The sequence below is a fragment of the Molothrus aeneus genome, chromosome 16 (genome assembly GCF_037042795.1).
Source record: "Molothrus aeneus isolate 106 chromosome 16, BPBGC_Maene_1.0, whole genome shotgun sequence".
Classification (NCBI taxonomy): Eukaryota; Metazoa; Chordata; class Aves; order Passeriformes; family Icteridae; genus Molothrus; species Molothrus aeneus.
The window spans coordinates 2,984,015-2,999,009 of NC_089661.1; the positions used below are offsets into that span (position 1 = coordinate 2,984,015).

General features: G+C 49.0%; 1 protein-coding gene across 3 annotated transcripts in view; it reads left to right on the top strand.

Annotated features, from left to right (window-relative positions):
- The window catches only part of NPRL3 (NPR3 like, GATOR1 complex subunit), a 43,612-nt gene extending 28,806 nt beyond the window's left edge, over positions 1–14,806 (top strand). For all 3 annotated transcript variants that reach the window (XM_066560571.1, XM_066560573.1, XM_066560572.1), the window contains 3 exons: positions 7,464–7,653; positions 8,789–8,981; positions 14,134–14,806. In XM_066560571.1, the coding sequence (XP_066416668.1) occupies positions 7,464–7,653; positions 8,789–8,981; positions 14,134–14,299 (549 nt within the window). In that variant the 3' untranslated portion in view covers positions 14,300–14,806. The remainder of the gene's footprint in view (positions 1–7,463; positions 7,654–8,788; positions 8,982–14,133) is intronic.
- The last annotated feature ends 189 nt before the right edge of the window (positions 14,807–14,995 follow it).

Genomic DNA, 14,995 nt, shown 5'->3' on the forward strand with positions numbered 1-14,995 from the left:
ATGGTGTTGCTCCTGGAGCACAGGCTCAGGAACCTGCTGTTGCACATTTACAAGTTCCCAGTTATTGTGTTTCCAGCTTTATGATTTGTTGTTTCATGTCCTGGTGCCAAAAAGCTGTGGGGATGTTCAAGGTGAGAGGATGCTCTGTGCTGGAAAAGCACAGTCCTAAAAGAAGTATTAGAATGCTTCTTTTCATGGTGTGATTAGTAGGGAAAACTGAAACCCCATTTGGTCTGTCCCAAGCTGTTACCAGTTGGTAGGGCTGAATCAAGTTTGTGGATTCCTCACAATCACATTTGATTTCATTCTATTCCATCTGCTCCAAGCTCACAATCTGTTTTTAAAAGCAATCTGTCTGTTCACTTGGTTTTGCTGGAAAAGTGGAATTGTTAAAAGGCTTTTGGAGGAAGTATGCTCAGCATGGGGTCAGCAGAAGTCCATGTGTCACTGCATTAGCTTCTGAGAGTAAAGAACTGTGTTAATAAAATATGGATTTGGGATTTGTGAGCTGTTTTGCTTGTGCATCGATCATGGCTTGTGGCGTTTCTGGGAACTGGTGGAACACAGGAAGGAGCTCAATAATGTGAGGTCTCCTGGCTGACTCTGCTCTGTTCCCAGATGGAGGAGCCTGGACTGAGTGTGGCAAAGGAAGCACAGGCAGAGTTCTTTGGCTGCCTTCTCCTGGTGTTTGTTGCTGGCCTTCAGACTTGGGTGCCCTGGTGGCTCCATGGCTTTAGCCCCTGCTCAGATATAGAGATTATCATCACCTGTGCACTCCAGCAGAGCTGGGAGGGAAGAATTGGCTGTAATTACAGGTTCACAGAGATGATGATCAGAGATAAAAATAAGTAATGATGTAAGTCTAATTCCAGTAGCATGTACTGGTCAGCTGCAACCTTGGGAGGCAGGGGAAGAGCAGGACTCCACTCTAGTTACAGACAAATAAGTATCCTGAAAATTGAAGCTGAAGTCATAGCATTAATTTTATTATAGCTGCAGTAGCTTCAGGAGACATTCTCAGTAATCCTTTTAAAATTAATTACTTGCCTTAATACTTCTCCTTCAATAGTTCTGGTTGTTCTCAGACGCCCTACTTTTGTTTAAAATACATAAATAAGTGTCTGTCAGTTACTGCTGCAGTTATGCCTTGAAACAAGGGTGCAGTAAATGCTTACCAGAGCTGATGGAGTGCTCAAGTGTTTTTTAGAGTGTGTACCTTCCCCCTGCTGCTCACCTGTGTGTGGTGGGGTCCTAAGGATCACCAGCACAGCTTGCTTTCATCCTCCTTTCAGCCTTATTGGAAGGGTGGAGGATGATGCTGGGAAAAGTTGTGGCTTTTTGATAAAGCAAAGTGTGGCAGTTCTTAGGGGAGTTTAGATTAGAGCGAGTTTTTATGTATTTTTGTATCAGTACATTTTCTTCTACTCTGATTTACCTATGTAGGACTTCTTGTGTTATTTTTTCATTTTTCAGTCTTTTAAGAGACGTGACTCCCATCCTTGCCCTGAAGTGCTCAGGCTCCAGTTGTAATTACAAAAGATCTAATCAATACAGCAATTAATCTAATGAAATGTGGGTGGGTTTTTGTTCCACTGTGCTGTGATAAAAGATGTTGTACTCTGAACTGTAAATATTGTCAAAATGTATTCGCTTTGCCTTTGAAAAAAAATAGCAAAGGTGGGACTTCCCTCTGTAGTTTTGTTCTTTGTGTGCACAGGAGGGGATGTGAGGTTTTTTAGCTTTAAAGATTTCCAGTGGTTTTCTGTTATCTCATGCTTTTCATCAGGCTGAGGGCACTGTTTGTGCTCCTGAAGGTCACTGTGCTGAGGGGCAGTGCTGTGGCAGGGGGTGAACCTCAGAAACTGCTGTGGCCTCGTGGCATCCATGGCATCCATCCCATTTGATTCTCCTCTTAAGCATGGGATTGGCTCCCTGCTTTTGGCATGTGCTTCTGGATGGGTAAAGAATACAGAAGGCATTAATAAAGCCCTCCATAGGAAATAGGAGAGCTCTCAGAGCCCTTCCTGTTTTTATACAAAAATATTGCTTGATTTGAAAGGGGACAAAGTTATTTTTGTTCAATTACCATTACACGAGTGGAATTCCTCTCTTCCTTTGGGTAGATGAAAAAAAGTGACACTCAATTTTCTACTTGGTGTGCTGTGGTATTTTTTGGCTGGTAGGAGATGTGAACAACCTGATCAAGGACAGGGCTGCCTTGGGAGTGCATGGCTGTGTGCTGCTGTTGCTGTCTGCCTGTCAGGTAGGTGGGAGGTGTCAGGTGAGAGGTGTGTGCCAGGCCTGCCAGTGCTCTCAGTGTGCCCTGTGCCACAGACTGAAAGTCTTGGTTGTGTCATTCTGATCTCTTTTCTTGCCTGAGGTGAGGCACAGTTATTGCAGTGGAACCCAGGTCAGTGTGCACCTGTTAGTTGAGGTTTTGGTATCCTTGCAGTGCTCCCTGCTGCTTCCCTTCCTCTGTGTTTCCCTTGGATTCCCTGGGACAGCAGCAGGGTGAGGATGAGCCCATGCCCCCAGCTCAGCTGACCTCAAGAGATCTCAGTGCTGTTGAGCTGAGGCCCTGCTTTTCCTTCCCCCTCCCAGGTGTGTGCACATGTGAGCCTTCCTCCCTTCTCTCTTCCCTTTCCTAGAGCTCTGGCCTCTGTTCATTTAACCTGTTCCAGCTGCAGAAGGCTTCTGCCAGGTGAGCAGGTGGAATTCACCTGGGGACATCCAGTGAGCTGCAGGGCTGGCACAGAGTGAGGGAGGTGATTTCTGCAGAGCTTGTGCAGCTGGAGGGTGAGGGAAGCAGAAGCTGTTCTCCTCATTTCACAGGGAGTTGTCCCTTAGCTCCATTGTGACTTTGTCCCCAGGCCTTGCTGCAGTGCCTGGGTTTGTCCTGGATCTCACCAGGGTGCAGCCACAGGGTGGGGAGATGTGTGAGCTCACACCAAAGGGAACTCACCTTGCCTTGTGGTGTTTTTGCTGGAAGAGGAGCACTTTGCATCTCCCCTGCCCTGAGCCCATAGAAGCTGTCCTTGTTCTGCTGCCTGTGGCTGTGGGCTCGTGCCCCTGTGCTCTCCTCCTCCTGTGAGTGGCACAGCCTTGCTGTGAGTGCAGGGCACGCTGGGCTGCAGCTCTGGGGCTGCTCACTGGGCTCTGCACCCCTTCCAAACCTCCTGGGAAAGCACAGGAGCACCTGGTGACCCAAAGCCTTCAGGTCAGCACTGTTCACTGGCAGGATCTGTCCCAGGCACTGCTGCTGGTGCAGGGGGAGGCTTTGACCTGCTGTTCAGGATAAGGATTTCTTGATCCAGCATCAAATTTCTTTACCCAGCTACTGTGCACAAGGTGCTTTGCAAACCAAGAGTTAGGGATGATGATTGTGGCTTCCCCTCCTCTGCACTGTAACCTCAGCCAATTTATCTGCTTCAGAAGCTGTAACACCTCTGTGCCCTGCCTTGAACAAACATGGACTAGAAGGAGGGATCTTCTCACCTGTAAGGAGTGTTCCCAGGTGAATTAGGCATCCCATTTCCTTCCTGCATCTCCTTTATCATAATGCACATTGTCATTATTGTTGTGGTTCTTTAATTCTTCCTTGATGGGATGTCGATAACTGCAGGAAAAAAAAAAAACCCAACAGATGGGAAAGCAAAGACAGCTGCTGCTGAACAAAATCTGTTTAACTTTTCACTTTTGTTTCAGTCAGTCTGGGAGTCAGGCACAGGGAGATGAGGCCTCTGCCTTGTGCTTGCTGAAAACATGTCAAGCTTTGTGCAGGGCTGATGGAAAATGAGGCAGGAAAATGTGTCAGGGGATGGAGTGGGAGGGGAGCTGAGTTGCCTGCACACCCTGAATGGGCAGCTGTGTCTTCAGGGAGCCATGCTGCACGTGGGGCTGCTGTGCTGCAAGACATCAGGGAGCTTTTGTTGGCAGAAGTAGGGAAGTGGGATTAAGATGCATTTATATTCAGTTGGACTGGGTATAAAAGCAGGGGTTTAGCACAGTAAGTTAAAAGAATATGTCATGCTAGGCCTGAATGGAGGGAATGGTTAAGCTGTTAACTAATGATTAAAATGGCAATATTAGACAGTAAATGTTTCATCCTGCATCAGGAGGAGTTTGCAGAGTCTGTTTCCTTTAAAACAGGGAGAAGTTTTCATAGCTTATGTGTTTTCCATGAAACAGCATGGTTTGAATGCTAAAGGAAGGTAATACATTTCAGCAAACATCCCTGCACCCCAGTGGCTTTGAAGGTGTCAACATCCTGAGCCAAGGCAGCCCTCAGTTCTCCAGTCAGACCTTGAAGAGGATTTGTATCAAATAACTGGATAATCCAGGCTGGAGGAAAGGGGCTTGTGAGCTTCAGTAGGCAAAACAAGCTGTATTTTCACTGTCTCCTCACATGGTGAGAAACAAACTGGGATTTAGTGCTTCTAGGCTGCTGTTTTCCCTTCCCTTTCCTGAACCTGTTGCTGCTCCCAGTTACCCATAATTTTTTAGGCCTGGGAAAGAAAACAGCCTTGAAAAATCCTTGCAGGAAATGTAACACATTTCTCAAGAGTTTTACAAATGGCTCTAGAGAATAAGGAATAGTGGATCTTGTTCCTCCAAGACTTGGGGCTGAGCTTTCCTCTGGCCATCCTGAAGTGCCCAGCTGGGCTGATGTGCAGTGCTGTGTTTTTGGAAGCCAGTGAGCACAGAGCAGGGCATTGTACCAGAGCCTTGCATGACAACACCCTGGCACTGCTCTGGGAATGGCCTGGGCTGCTCTGTGCCAGCAGGAACAAGCCAGATGTGGCTGCTGCAGCAGACAGGACCCCCTCTGAGCAGGCTGGAAAGAGGCAGCACGGGCAGACAGGAAGCATGAAAGGAACATGGATAAAATTTAGATTGAATTGGTAGTTAAATTAAGCAACAGAAAATGTTTCACTTTATATTTCCATCACAGTCCTGGTGTTTCAGCCAAAAAAGGCTGGCTCTGGATTCCTGCTGTGCCAGAGCATGACTGAGGCAAGCAGTCCTGGGATGAAGTACAGCCCTGCCTGGAAAGCTGCTCCCAGCCCACGTGGCTTCAGCAAGGAGCCCAGCTCTAAGGAAGTGCCCTGAGAGCAGGCACAGGGAGAACCTGGCCCTGTGGGGAGGAGCAGCATTTCAGGCAGCACAGCACACATGGTGCAGAGAAACCTCTGCTCCTGCAGCCCTGGGTGAGCTCCATGGCAGCTTGGGAGCAGCAGATGGACAATGGATGGAAAGGCAGTGCTGGTGTCCAGAAACACAGGCAGCAGAATGTGTGTGCAAAGCCTCTGCTAGAGCTGATCTGGGAAACACCTCTGCCTTTGGTAAGAAATGGGTCTAACCCTGGAGGAAGTGGGAATGGTGTGAGGCACTTGCAGTGGTGGCACAAAGCTCATCACATGGGCAGGGGCCAGTGCACGATGCTGCAGCACTTGGGATTTTTCTAGGACTGGGTTTTCAGAGGTACCAAATTGCTGCTGAAGTTTGGCTTGTATAGAAAAATGTCAGGGATCATCAGTCTCTGGTCTAGGGATGATTGCTCAAGTTTACCTCAGGATGGAAGAAGAGTTTCCTGTGGTTCTCAGGGTAGCCCCAGATCTCCAGCTCTCCCACCCAAAGATGGCACAAAGGTGTTTGGCAGGGGCTGTTTGCACAAGGTTGTGGCTGTAAAGCTGTAACACCACTGCTGCCTGGCTTCTTGTTCCACTGGGCCATAGCTGCTGGCTCAGGATGGCTTTCTAGGTATTTCCATGAGGGTGTGGAGGTGATGGTGCACGTGCAGGATGAGAGTCTCCATGCACATGGAGCTGCAACAAAAGAAATTGGCTATTTTTGTAATTCATGGAACCACCAGAGTGCCCAGGGGAGGCTGGTCTGGGTCAGGCCCTACCCACTGCTCTGTAGACAGGTAGAGCCTGTCTTCCTGTCTCCTTGGATTTTTCCAGGGTTGTTTTGTGCTCTGAAACGTGCAGACCTCTTTCATTTGCTAATCAGACGTTGCTGCGTGCCAACAGGTTGGAAATTGAAGTAAAATAAATGAGCCATCTTTCCATCCAGACCTGCATCTGGAAGGAAGGATTTCAGCAACATAATTGCTGGAGTAAACCTCACTCTTCCAGGCTGGCTTCAGATGTTAGCAAAGCATTATGTCTTTGGTGTCTTTTGCCAACCTTCCTCTTCTGTAGATTTTCTGTTAAACATGTAAAATTAATTATGGCTTTTCCAAAAAATAGATGTTTGAAGGCGATCCCAGATGAAAAGTTTTAAGATTAAAATCCACTGAGCCCCCAGAAGTGGTAATCTCTGAAAAGACAGGGTGTGGGTCTGTCTGCAAACAGAGAGGTTTCTTTTGTGATTTGATAGCAGAGGAGGAACTGAGAATTACAAGATTTATGGAAAAAGGAAAATTATGTGGGCTGATGAACTTGGGTTTGGGGCTTTTATTGGGATTTGGCGGGGTACCCTGATGATTAATGCAGCAGGGTGAGCTTCCTTCTGAGCCTGAGCTCATGCTGCATGTGTTTGTCTCACCAAAACAGTGCTGGTTGCTATGAAATCCCCAAGCAGCCTTGTCAGGGATTGTGTTCTGAGCCCTTTGCCATGAGAGTTGCCTGCAGTGATATGAAAAGGCTTTTCATGCAGGAATCAGGACACAATGATGCATTTTGAAGGCTCCTCCCAGATTTCTAAAAGCAGACCCTACAAACCCTTGTCTCTCTCTCTGCCCATGGTGCAGGTCTCCAGCAGGTGTTGGGCAATGTTTAATGCATCTCATTGCTTTTGAGTCTCTGCCTGCCTGGAAACCCAGGTGCCTTTATTAGCTTGGCCTGTGTAGCAGAGGGAGCTGAAATGAGGGATGGTGACTCTGCATGGAGAGGGGACTCCTGGCAGCTCAGGCTGCTGTCCCCTGCTAGGGCTTGTGCTGCTGCTGCTCTTTCTGTACTGCCCAGCCCTGTCAGGCTCTGATCTCCAGAGCTCTCCCATGGCTAATCAGCAGTTTCCCACCTGACAGCAAAGGGCTCCTAGCCACATCCCCTGGTTGCTTCAGCTCTGCCCCATCACCCTGCCCTCTCTCTGGCTCTCTAGAGGAGCCTGCACTTCAGTCTGACCATGTGGGATTAACCCTTTGGTGATTTATTTTAGTGGCCCTTGTGCAGAACCAGGTCTGAGCTGAGGTGGGGGCAGGGCAGGCTCCTTCAGGCTGTGCTGGTCAGTGCTGCATAAAGATGTGGATGGATCATGAAAGGCTCCACTGCAGCCTGAGCACCCACAGAGGCTCTGGGTGTGAGGAAGTTTTGTGTCTGGAAAAGAGATAAAATAAACTCAGCGTGGGGCTAGAAGCATTTTCCACGTGACTCCTTACTCACCGAGTGTACCCTCTGTGTGTTGTTCTCCTCCTGTATCTCATTTCCCAGATGTTTAACCCCTTGTTTGTCCCCCTGCAGACCCAGCTGATCCAGATGGTGATCTGGATGCTGCAGCACCGGCTCCTGATCCAGCTGCACACCTACGTGTGCCTGATGGTGCCCCCGCAGGAGGAGGAGCTCCGAGCCCAGGACGAGGACGTGCCCTTCACTGCCAGGGTTGGGGGACGGAGTTTGAGCACCCCCAATGCTCTCAGCTTTGGCTCCCCAAGTATGAGCACACTTTGCTCTGCTCTTCAGACTCCACCTCACTCCTAGAGCTTCCCTTAGTGCTGCTGAGGCCATCAAGCCTTGGTAGTGAGAATCTCCTCTTGCTGCAGTACTTGCTAATTAGGTCCAGCCTTTCCTAAATTTAGAGCTGGGCACTGGTGAAAGTCCTAGGGGCTATTTGGCTTCTTTTTAGAAAGAAGTAATGCTTTGTAATTTGCCAAATTCTCATCTAATGTAAAAGATTTTTATGAGATGTACTTCTTTGTTTTTAAAAGTAACTTTGTCCTCCCTTGCTGCACTCAGAATTATCCCCTGTGTTCCTCTAGCAGATTTTGGTTTTCAGGCCAGAAAGAAAATGAGAGAATTTGTTCAAGCAGCATTGGTTTCTGTGGGCTGTAGAGCCATTAGAGCCACCTGAGGAGACACAGAGCTGGCTTTGTTCTCACACATGATTGATTTCTGTTTGTATCCCCTCATTTCTTTAATCTCCCCAGTGCCAGTTTTTCAGGGTGATTCCAGGAAAGCATTCTTTCAAGAGGATGAGTCAGATTTAATGCTGAAATCACCAAACTTTCCTGCTTGGGCTGTTCTGAGCAGCCTTCTCAGAACACCACTGGGCTTGGATATGGGGAGAGATGCTCTGTACAACTTTGAGCTTTACAGGAGTCATGAATTAGGGCAGAAATCTTGGAAAGTGAGTCAGATGAGTCTGTGATCTGCTTTTTCTGGCTCCCTCACAAGAGGATATTGCTTCTTGGCCTCTCTGCCTGCTCCCACCTTCTGTGCTGTTAGGCTTTTCATGTTACCACTTCATGGTATTCCAGCACAGCTGTCTGGGAATTCTCTTTTCAAATGTTTTTTATGGACTGTTTATGGTCTCCAGAAATACAGTTTTCCACACAAATTGATGACTCTGTTGAAACATTTGAATTTCCCATTGAGAAAATCGCTGTGTTGTCATATGACTAATTGCAGATTCATGGAGCACTTGGAGAGCCACTTTCTCCTGCTCTCCAGAGAAGAGGGATTAGTTGGAAAGGCTGCACAGAAACAGCCTGAATTGATAAACTTTGCATCCTTATGCTGAGGAATACAAAAATTTCATGTGTATGTGTGTCTCTCTCTTGTCCTGATAGCCAGCAGTGATGACATGACTCTGACAAGCCCTAGCATGGATAACTCCAGTGCTGAGCTGATACCTGGTGGGGACTCACCCCTAAATAAGAGGATGACAGAGAATCTGCTGGCAAGCCTGTTGGAGCACGAGAGGGAAGCCATCCTGAATGTCCCAGCTGCCCAGAATCCAGAGGATCTCCGCATGTTTGCAAGGTGAGCAGGCCAGGATGCAACCATTGTTCCTTATCCTCCTGCTTTATGGAAGGATTGGTGTGGAGTCTGAGCAAATCCTGTTAGCCTGGGCATTTGGAGGAGAAACTCTTTTGGGTTTGCTCCTGTATTTCATCTGTAATACAAACTAATATTGGTGGCACAAGAACACTTGGTAACAAAAGAGTCTTGGGTGTGTGAGGGAGCATCAGGGAGTAGGGGTGGACTTCACTGTCCACACATGGCAGGCACAAAACTGCACAGCCTAAAACACCCATCTCAGCAGGCAAGGCAGAGACCCAGGATGCTGATGCTGCCATTTTGTGTCCATTGGTATTTCCAAGCCAGCTCTCCTTAATTTTATGGTTTGTAAACTCCATGAGACACAGAGCCAGCCTGAATACTTTTCCAGAGTGTCCCAAGGTGTGTTTAGCAGTGATGAGAGCTCACTGCTTAGCTTAACTAAGCTAAAGGCATTAGGATGTGTGATCAGTAGCACACATTTTGTTGTTACACATTTGCATTCAACAAAACCAGGCACTGTGTGGTTCTGCACGTGGTAAAAGCAGAATGACTTCCTAAGCAGCCATCTGGGAAGCAGGGAGGGGGGGAAATACTTTTTCTTCTAAAGGATTTCAAAACTCAGTGGCATCACTGGAATGCAACTTCCTCTGATTTTCATACTTGTGGGGCGGAAAACCACCTGAGGCAAGGACTGCAGCTGTTCTGTATTTTGGATTCAGTTGGTGATACCTTGAAAACCTGGTTCTTGCCCTAGGATGGATACAGGGAGGTAGCCCAGGGAAATTGTAATAGCAGGAAGATGCTTTCCTTGTCTATGGCAGAGTACAGCTGAGGGACTTTGACAGAGCTCTCAAAACTTGTGGGTAGTTACTGCTCTCTGAATTATTTGTGTCCTTCATCTTCTGCAACTCTTCAGAGAATATGCTCTGACTGGGAGGCAACATTGGCCACTTGAGAACTCTGAAGTGTTTTTCTCTTTATTACCAGCAAAGTCATTACAAAACCACTGAGGAAGCAAAGTAAAAACAAAATCATATTTAATATCTTAAGACAGAATTTTTGGGGGACTCCTTGGACCAGTTCAGGGGCGATGCAGATTCTTATGCATGTTATCCTAGTGAGAGGAAAGGATGTGGTGATTGCTCCCCTATCATACCCTCAGCTGGGTAAAAGAGCCATTTGGAAGCTTGGGAATTGCAGATGCAAGAAATGACTGATTTCTTTGTGAAACCAGCTGAGTGTTGTTTGTTGTGCAGTTTGCTGCTGCCCCAGGTTCTTTTGCAAATCCCCAGGCCTTACCAGGTCAGAATTTCCAGTCTACTACAGATTGAATTGACAAGTGCAGAGTGCTCTGAGGCAAGATTGAGGGACAAACAGATTAAACAGTAAATAAACAATAAACAGATGGGTCCTGTGTGCAGATGCTGCAGTGCACATGTAGGAATGTTCATGCCAGACCCTCTTGGTTTTACACACCACAACTTGTAGGTGTATTTTCCTCCGTTTTTGTGTCATAACCATCAGAGATGAGTGAGTAAATCTGTTGCTCTCAATGAAAGAGAAAAAGCAGCCATGATGAAGCTGCCTGCAGGGGCTGATCTCCCTCATTACCCTCATGCAGGTACTGCTCCAGCCCTGCCAGCAGCTCTGCTCTCACAGCTGCCTCCAGAGCAAAGTGCTGGAAATGCACAGCTGGTGCCCCAAATATCCTGTGGTATTTGCCCTTCCCAGGATGCTGTGTGTGCACACAGAGGGATGGGCTATTTCCAGCACAGCAATAAAGCTCAGCCTGGCACATTTGCCTGTGCTGGTGCCTCTGAGTGCCTGTCCCTTGTTACAGAGACAGCCCAGAGTGCTGGTGCCTGGCCAGGGCCCTGCATAGCCCATGTTTGAAGGCAGAAGCCTTAAGGGGAAATAAGGAATTACTAAAGCTTGGCTCCAGCATTGGCTGTATTAACCCTCCTAACATGGAATGGGAATTTAAATCCAAGTTCTTTCCTAAGCTGCAATTACAGGAGGGCTGGCATGTCCATCCAGGAGAAGGAGACAAGTTCTTTTTGAGCTAGATCCTCAGTAATGCACACCAAGCCTTCCTCACTGCACATTAAGCAGTGCTTTTGAAGGCTGGATAAGCTGGAGGCTTCACTCATGGCTTCTCTCCCAAGCCATGGGTGTGGAGCTGCTTTCAGGGTTTATTTGTTTTGCTCTGAGATTGAGGGGTGAGATCCTTCCCTCACTGAGGAATGCTCATGGGCAGCACTGAGCTCTGGACAATTCTGCTCTGGTTTCAAGCAGTGCTGTGGCAGGGACAACTCCTTGGCCAGAAACAAACTAATTCTATTTGAATTGCTAGTCTGAGAGAATTCTTTTCTTTTTAGTGTGTAGGAACACTCCAGTGCTGTTGGAGGGGCAGCTCTTGCAACTTGAGGAGGGGAAAACAATGATGAGCAATGGAAAGCAATAATCTTCCATCAGTGCATCTGGATGTGCACATCTGTCAGCAGACACAGCTGTGCAGCTTCAGAGGGACTCAAACACAGTGCTGGTGCCCCAAGAAGTGCCATCTCATGCTGATTGTGTCCCATAAATGTTCCTTGCCCAAAAAGGTGAGGGCAGTGCCCACCTTCTCTGGAGCTGTGAGCCCCAAGGACAGCCTTGTAGATTCTAGTTGGACTTTTGGGAAAACCTCCTCCCTGGGAGTGTGGTGCAGCCCAGGACAGACTGCCCAAGCATCTGGAGGGATCTCCATCTTGGAAGGGTTTGAAAAAGCTCCACAGCATTAGCAGTACTTCTGCTGGAGCAGGATGCTGGGCTAGACTTTGGGGGTGTCTTCCAGCTGGCATTTTGGTGATATTCTTTAATATCCTCTCTAGCTTTTATTGGAGTGGAAAGTATTTAGTCTTGACCAGTTACAAATCCAGACTCTTTCTGAATATAAGATGGATTTATTTATTGGCAAACTGCTCAGTCTTTGCTGCTGTGGAAAGCCAGGTTGTACCATTTGCATGGGAGAGAGCTGAGGCAGGGTGCGAGCACATGGGCACAAGAGCCTGGCATAGGGAATCCCCAAAATCACTTTGTGAACTGTGAGATGAGCTGTAAAATACAAATGTTTCTGTTCACACCTGGGGGAACAGTCTGGCTTTGACACACCCAGAACTGACACTGTCCCTGTGAGTGACCACTTCTCAGTGCACACAGGTGCCACTGGCCCAGGGGGTGCCCAGTGAGCCTCGTGTCAGTACCCAGTGGGGGACAGTGCAAAAGGCAGAGGCACAGCCCAGACACAGCAAAGACTGGAGCTTGTGCTGCAGGTACAGAGTGGCAGCAGTGACCTTCTCCACACTGGTGCCAGCTTGAGAGCTGGCAGAGGAACAGCAGGAGGAGCTGGCAGGGAGCTGGGGCTGCCCAGCCCCAGGCTGCCACTGAGGATCCTGCTCTGAGCCCACAGACAGCTGTGGGGGAGAGGAGGGATGTGGCAAGTTGGGAAGCAGAGAAACACATGTGGCACTGGGCTAGAGGTGGAAACTGCAGTGGGACATGTGATGGAGGGACTCTTGTAGCACAGTGCCTCCTTCCCAGTCACCTGTGAGGGTGGTGGGTGACAGGAGTGCCCAGCCTGAGCAGCAGGAGCCAGGCAGCTGTTGGTCCTGCAGGGAAAGCAGGAGCTTTTCTCCGTCCTCCAAAACAGGCTGGAGTGCTCCAGTGGGTATTGGGAATATTTTGAGGGCAGTTCCTGCACGGGGGCTGTATGAATCCATTGGAAAACAGATCATGTAATCTCCACTCATTTTACAGTCAGCTGGCATGAAGCTGCAGCTGGGTAATGGAACATGAGCAGAGGCTGCTGGAGCACAGAGTGTGATGTGGAACACACGTGCAGGCACAGCTGGCTGTGGAGCTGGGAAGGGACTCTGGCCTTTGGGCCCTCACAGAGTGGGGAGTATTTGAGTCACAGCACGGCTGTGACACTTAGGAGGGAGTTGAGACAAGAGGCTGAGCAGTGAACTCAGGCTTCATGTGGGGCTGCCTTGGTGTTATGGCTCAGAGGGAACTCTGGGGAGGGGCCCTCAGCCACCGGGGAGTTCTGCTGTTTGTCATGGACCTACTGTGACTGACTGTGCAGGGCCATGGTTTTCTGATGGCTGTATCAAAGGGGTATCTCTGCTGTCTTTGTTGAAAGAAAACAGGGAATTTAAGAAGCCAGCATGGTTTGAGCTAGGGCTTCAGGGCATTTGTAACTCCCACAGCTTCTCTGTGGTGCCTAGCACCAAAATTTCCATCTCCCTGTTGTGACTGCTCCACCCAACCCAAGCTGCCCAAACCCTGAGTGCAGGACCTGTAGTTACAAAGCCCCTTGGGCTGCTGTGAGGGAAAATAGCTCTTAATTCTAAAAGGCAGCGCAGGTACCTGTTGTTGTTCTAGTATTTCTCTAGAGTCCCATAATGATATTATCAGACTTCTAAAGTCCATACCTCTTTGGCATATTCTCATGGCTGCAGATCTTCACTGACTCCTTCTTCTGCATGCTGTTCTCTCTCAGGTCAGGGCTCCTCCAAGGCTCTCTCTGACTGGCTAACCCGCCCCCTTTTATCCCAGTTAGCTTCATTGGTCACAGCTGCAGCCCAATTAAGGACATCACAGCTGCTGCCCATCAAGGGCAACTGGGACCTCTGGGGCAAAGCCTCTATACAGATATTCTAATACATTTCCTCTACTATAGGTACCAAGGCCCCTGATGGAGAGCTGTGACAAAGGGCAGTTATAGGCTTAGCTAAGAGAGCACAGAATAAATCTGCCATGTCCTGACTTCTCAAGGCTCTTTGGCACTTGTGTTTGTTCACTTTCTGGAATTATAACTAAGTCAAAAATTGACAGTCTTGGGAAATGCCCCAGACTGGGAAACCTCTTGATCCAAGGAGGACCTTGGCAAAGCCCCACAGTGGGCAAGTCCCAACCTTTTCCAGGGGATTTCTGTGCTAGGCATGATTTAATTCCCTTTTCATGCAAATGAGGGACATAACCCAAACAACCTTGTGATTTGCATGCCATGGGAGAGGAGACCTTGGGGGTTGCAGTATGAGTTTGAGCTGCTTTTGGCCCACGTGCTGCCTTGCTCTGCTCCCTGCAGGCTGCTGCACTACTTCCGAGGGCGGCACCACTTGGAGGAGATCATGTACAACGAGAACATGCGGCGCTCGCAGCTGCTGATGCTGTTCGACAAGTTCCGCAGCGTGCTGGTGGTCACCAGCCACGAGGACCCCGTCATCTCCGTCTTCCAGTCGCTCCTCAAGTGACTCTGCTGGCACAGAGGAGGCAGCCTGCCATGCTCTCCATGCTGAGAGTCTAAAGGATGCCTAAAAACTGCAGGAGGTGGTTTCAGTTCTGTCCAGCCACGTGACACACAGCAGGTTGTCCCCGTTGGTGCCTGGTTGTGCCAGCTGCTCTCCGAGGCTGCTGCAGGACAGCACGTGCTTGCTCAGCCTGGATCCCTGCCCTGCCACACTCACAGCCTTCCCAGGGATCCTCAGAGTGGGACAGGAGGGTTCTGCTGTGGCACTGCTGGCAGAACTTTGGGGGACGCTGGGAGTGCTTCCTGTGCCCTCCAGCACGGGACACTCGGCCATGAGAGCCTGTCCCCATGGCACAGCATGCATGGCCTTGCTCCAGGGCACAGGGGAGCTGGCCTGGCTCCTAGGGAATGACCCTGGGCACCCAGGAATTCTGTTTGATCTCACAGCAGCAAGGACAGGTGGGAAGGCAAAGTATCACAAGTAAACATGGAATCATGAATGAATGACTCAGTCACTGTGTCACAGCTCATTCTTTCCTTGCCCCAATATCCTTATTGCCAAGTGTCTGTTGGAGCAGGCTCTCACCAAGCAGCCTCTGTGTTCCTGGGTTTCCATGTTTCCCAGTTTGTGCCTGGGGGTGGGAGCTTGCTTGTTGAGCAGGACTGAAAGGTGCTGGCCAAGCTGCAGGTTCAGGGACCT